General features: G+C 54.0%; 1 protein-coding gene across 1 annotated transcript; it reads left to right on the plus strand.

The window, feature by feature from the left end:
• The first annotated feature begins 234 nt into the window (after positions 1-234).
• Positions 235-778, plus strand: LOC119569466 (collagen alpha-1(X) chain-like). Its single transcript, XM_037917618.1, has 2 exons — positions 235-298; positions 453-778. Exons 1-2 carry the CDS (start codon positions 235-237, stop codon positions 776-778), a joined length of 390 nt encoding a protein of 129 aa, XP_037773546.1.
• The last annotated feature ends 4,258 nt before the right edge of the window (positions 779-5,036 follow it).

Below are 5,036 nucleotides of genomic sequence, written 5' to 3' on the forward strand. Positions count from 1 at the left end.
GGAAAAAAAGCAGGAAAGGTCGAAAGGGAACCCAGCCCATGGTGAAAACCAGCCAGCGACTGCACATAAGTCGGAAAGGGGGTTTTGCCGCCGTTTGGAGTCCGCTTGGAGAAATGATTGGGGGCGGGATTTTTTGCACCCCAAAAAAAAAAGTTGGCCCTGGGATGCCCCCCCCAAAGGGTATGGGGAGCATTGGGGGTTGGGTTTGGAAGGGGCTACCTGCCAAAGGGCGCAATGGAGAAGCCCCCTGCCAGGATTGGGGCCCAGGATTGTCTCCTGCCCAGGAAGCCCCCGGGGGGTGAGTCGTCTCCCGCCCCGGACGCGCCGGGGTGAGGGCGCCCCCGCCCCCGGATGCGCCGGGTTTATCGTTTGCCTGCCCCGGAAAAGCCGGGTGAGTCGTCGCCTGCCCAGACGCCCCCGATTTAGTGGGTGCCCAGGACGCGCCCCATGAGTCTCGCCTGCCCCCGGACGCGCCCGGGTGAGTTCGCCCCCCGCCCCCGGACCCCGCCGGATGAGGGCGTCGCCTGCCCCCGGGCGCGCCGGATGTCCCCCCCAAGGATCTGGTGGGCATCAACCATCAGAAAGACTCCTGCCGAGGACCGCAAGAGGAGAAAATGGTGGGTGCGGAATGCCCCCCGAAAGAAAAGTTGGCATGGGTCTGGTGGGCAAAGGAAAGCTGGAGGAGCTGCCCCCCGCCAGGGGCATGCCGGGGGAGCTGCCTGCCCGAGGACATGAGGAGGAGCCGCCTGCCGAAGACATGCGGAGGAGTGCCTGCTGAGGGCTGACGGAGGGAGCCCGCCTAAGCCGGAGGGCCTGCCAGGAGCTTTGGGCCTGCCGGGGACATGGCCGGAGGAAACCGCCTGCCGGGGGACATGCCCCGGGGGAAACCGCCTGCCGAGGACATGCCAGGGGGCCGCCCTCCTGCCCTAGGACATGCGGAGGGGCCCGCCCCTTGGGGGGCCGCCGGGGCCCTGGGGGGGGGGGGGGGGGGGGGGGGGGGGGGGGGGGGGGGGGGGGGGGGGGGGGGGGGGGGGGGGGGGGGGGGGGGGGGGGGGGGGGGGGGGGGGGGGGGGGGGGGGGGGGGGGGGGGGGGGGGGGGGGGGGGGGGGGGGGGCCCCCCCCCCCCCCCCCCCCCCCCCCCCCCCCCCCCCCCCCCCCCCCCCCCCCCCCCCCCCCCCCCCCCCCCCCCCCCCCCCCCCCCCCCCCCCCCCCCCCCCCCCCCCCCCCCCCCCCCCCCCCCCCCCCCCCCCCCCGGAAAGGAAAAGGGGTGCCGGGCCCTGAAGGGAGGGGAAAAAAATTTTAACCCGGAAGGGGGAAAAAAGCCAAATTTGGGCCCCGGGGGGGGTTTAGAACCCCTGGGGTGGGGCGGAAAAGGGCTGCCCCCCCTGGCCCCAAAGGAAAGGGGGACCAATTGGGAAAAAGGAAAGGGAGCTCCCCCTCCCCCTTCCTCCCCCCCGCTCCGTTTGTACTATTTACTTATTAATATATAGTTAATTTTAGTCCTTTCCCCAGAAACCTTTCTGTAATTTCCTCGGTTTTTTTCCAGACCCTGCCCCGCTCTGCCCTTCATCTTTTTTTACAAGTCGAACCCTGACGTACACACAATTTTTTGAGTATATGTGAAAAGACCTTTTTTCACACAGGGCCCTTTTCATTTCACATAGGGCCCACTGCACCCACCCAAAACCCTGTTTCTATTGGGCCTGGGGACTTTTTTCCTCGCACCGCTCGCAAACACGGGCGAACGCCCTTCATTCCCAGGTTTTTCAACCCTGAAACGGTTTTCCCTCACACTTGTTCGCAAAACCCGGGGGTCATAAACCCCCCCACTACAGTATTTTCCCCCAAAAAAACATGTCTGTCCAGAGATTCTCCAGCAATGGACTCTCACTGGCCTCTCCAAAGGGCGGTCCAAAACGACCCGGCGGTGACGATCTGGGGGAAGTCGGCCCCCCTAGGCTTTCCCCACATTTAAGGTTCCCTCTAAACCTGAAGGCTTCGAAAATCCTACCAAAATGGTAAGGCATTGGGATGCAACAAAAAAACCCGGGTTGCAACCCGGGTTTTGCCAGAGACCAGGGGTGAGTATTATCCCAAAAAATAAATTTACCAGAATTTCCTGCAGGAAACCGAACCAAATGATGGGAAGAAAGGGTGTTTTCGCCACTAAATCCCGATAGGAGAAAAGATGGTGCTACTTGGCTCTCACTATTAATTTGTGGATCGTCAATACACCCCAGGTCATGGCATTTCCCAAAATGTCAAAAGGGGAAGACCCACCAGGCAGTCTGGTGAACTTGAAAGGACCCCAATCACTACTTTACTGGATAATTGGGCTCCTTCACTAAAAAATTTTGTACCAAAACACTTCGGTGCTTAAAGGCCCAAAATACGGCCCCCACAGGCTACTCAAGGCAACCCAGATGGGGGGCTTAAAAGGCACACAACACCGAGGTGTCCTTATGGCAAAAAAAGGCCAAAGGGACAAAAGAGCCAATGCCCCAACGTCCCCCTGGGCATCACCCTGGGCCGGCTTGCTCTGCCAGGAAAGAGGCGGCCCTCAGGCGACAAGAGGTTGTTTCCCCTAGGCACCCAGTCTGGGGACAAAACAAAGCAAAAAGACTTCCTGACCTCCAAAAGGGGAAAGGGAAGCCCCTCCAGAGCTGACACCAGATACTCCAATAAAAGTGATTTTCCGACCACTTCTAAAAAAAAAAAAAAAAAAAAAAAAAAAAAAAGAACCCAGGAATAAGGCTAAAAGAACATGAAAAAACTCCCAAGAGACAATAATACCCTTTTTTGACAAGGAGATATGACTCCCCTTTGACGCTGCATCACTGCGTAGCAACAGCTTTGGAAAGGGGTAAAGGGGGGGAAGGGGGTTTGCCATGACGGCAATCCCCCTTTTTAAGAAAGGAGGGGAACAAGCCAAAAACCCCCACCCCCCCCAGGACGGGCCCCCCCCACCCTCCCCCGGCCACACCCCACAGGGAACCAAAAAGCTGAATCTGTCAGCCAGTGCCCGAAAGAGCTGACCTTTCTCAGGTAAAGTCAACAAAAAAAAAATAAAAAAATCCTGAGTGAAAAAAACCAAACCCACAAAAGTCAGAGCTCCCCAAACTCTCCCCTCCCAGTGGGCCCACGTTAGCCCCTTTGGGAAAAAAAAACAAAACCAAGGAAATTTTAAAACCCCCCCCAAAAAGATTAAACCCTATAAAAAACCTAATTTTTAAATAAAAAATCCCAAAAATTTTTTGGAACCGGGCAAAAAAAAATACCAAACCCTTCCCAAAATGTCATGATCATTTTCCATGCTCCAGGAGACATTAATAGAGGGGACTGTCCGCTTTTCAGGGTATCATGTCTTCATGCGCCAAGCATAGCTGGCAAAAGAGGCTTGATCACCCTGGTCAGAGAAACAATCCTTGCTCCACAATAGCCGATGCACCGCACTGTGTAGAGGATGTTGAATCTCTTGCCTTTGAGATTCATTTGACTGGGGCCCCCCTCAAGCCTGTAATTGTGCACTAGAGCTGTAGGAGCTTAGACATCAGCCATGTCTGTGCTACTGCAACACAGACCATAGTGATCATAGGGGGAGACTTAAATGCACACCACCCATCCTGGCTCCCGGGCAGGACCGGTTTGCAGCAGGCCATCACATAGCCAAGTCCCTGAGATTCTCCGGAGATCGCTCTTCTAAATAGCCAGGGCCAATGAAATGTCAGAAGGCCCCTAGACCTCCCCTTTTGGCCACTGCAGCTCTAGTGGAGAGAATTAATGGTGTGTCGATGAACTGTCACAAGTGACCATTATGTTACTACCCTCATGGATCTGGCCCAGCCCAAATCACAAGCAAATCAAGATGGAAAACAGAAAAAGGCCAACTGGCAAGTCTTCAGAAGGGCCTTTGGGCCCACACTGCTTAGAAGCAATAAACCTCCACAGAGAGAAAACAGGAAGTACTTAAAGCAGACTTTTTAGTGCCATAAATCAAGAAGCCTCACAGACTATACCTAAAACTCGCCGGTCCGGGAGTTATAAAGACGGCTGGTACTTTAATGACGAAATTAAGGAAGTCAACCACAGAATGAACATGTGTGGGAAAACATTCCCGAAGGCAAAAAAAAAAAAAAAATGTAACCAGCCCTCCTAAGGACAGTCCGGATCCCCAAAGAAAGTACCATATGAGTCAGGCAGGAAAAGTGGCTGGAATGTGTGATCCTTTGACCCCCAAACCACCCTTACAGAGCTGTGGCAATGGTCAGGCGAGCTACTAGCCGCTTCAGCGCCGAGGTACACACACCACGACCCTCAATCAGAAGCAAACAAACTGGTGAGTTCTCTGCGAGAACAAGCAGCAACAGTCTGGAGCTGAATGAGGAAAACCAACAATGCCTACAACCAGGGAGACTTACTCTATCAGAGAGAGGGCAGCCAAACCGGATAACTCGATGTTTCTAAAAAAACTAACAACCACACAACAGTCTCTTGCCAAATCCAAACAGGCTCTGAGCTAAATTTCCCCCAAGTTGAAAAGGGGGGCTTGAAATTTTTCTTTAAAACCTTGGGCTTTCTACCCCCCAAAAAAAAAAGGGTACTGTTCCAACCAAAACAAGTTTGGCCCTGGACTCAAAAGCAAGGGTTTATTAATGCCCCTTATTTGAACTATGGTTTACCCCTTTTTGGGAAAAGCCAAGATTAAAAAAAAATTGAACACCAAAATTTTTTTCCCCTTCAACAAATTCCCCCCCAATCACAATTGTTTGGGAGTCTTTCCCTTTAAAGGCAAACCCCCCAAAAAAACATGGGCAAAAAACCGCGCCTAAAAAAAAGGGGTGTTTTTAAAAACTTTGGGGCTCCAAAAACCCGGGGGAAAAATTAAAAAAGCCCAAAGGGGGGGGTTTCCCCCGGGGGGTTTTTGACTTCCAAAAATTGTCGTTCTTTTGAACCCTAAAAAGAAACCTCAATGCCAGTCTAAAGAAAGAGGTCATTAAATTTTTATTTTCCCTGTTTAATTTTAAAACCCCTTTTTC

Source organism: Penaeus monodon, unplaced genomic scaffold (genome assembly GCF_015228065.2).
Source record: "Penaeus monodon isolate SGIC_2016 unplaced genomic scaffold, NSTDA_Pmon_1 PmonScaffold_1548, whole genome shotgun sequence".
Classification (NCBI taxonomy): Eukaryota; Metazoa; Arthropoda; class Malacostraca; order Decapoda; family Penaeidae; genus Penaeus; species Penaeus monodon.

What these genes read in the sequence shown, in the direction of transcription:
- LOC119569466 (XM_037917618.1), top strand. Translation starts at nt 235, where the DNA reads ATGGAGAAGCCCCCTGCCAGGATTGGGGCCCAGGATTGTCTCCTGCCC. An exon ending in GCCCAGGAAGCCCCCGGGGG is followed by an intron (nt 299 to 452) that starts GTGAGTCGTCTC and finishes GCGCCCCATGAG; the next exon opens with TCTCGCCTGCCCCCGGACGC.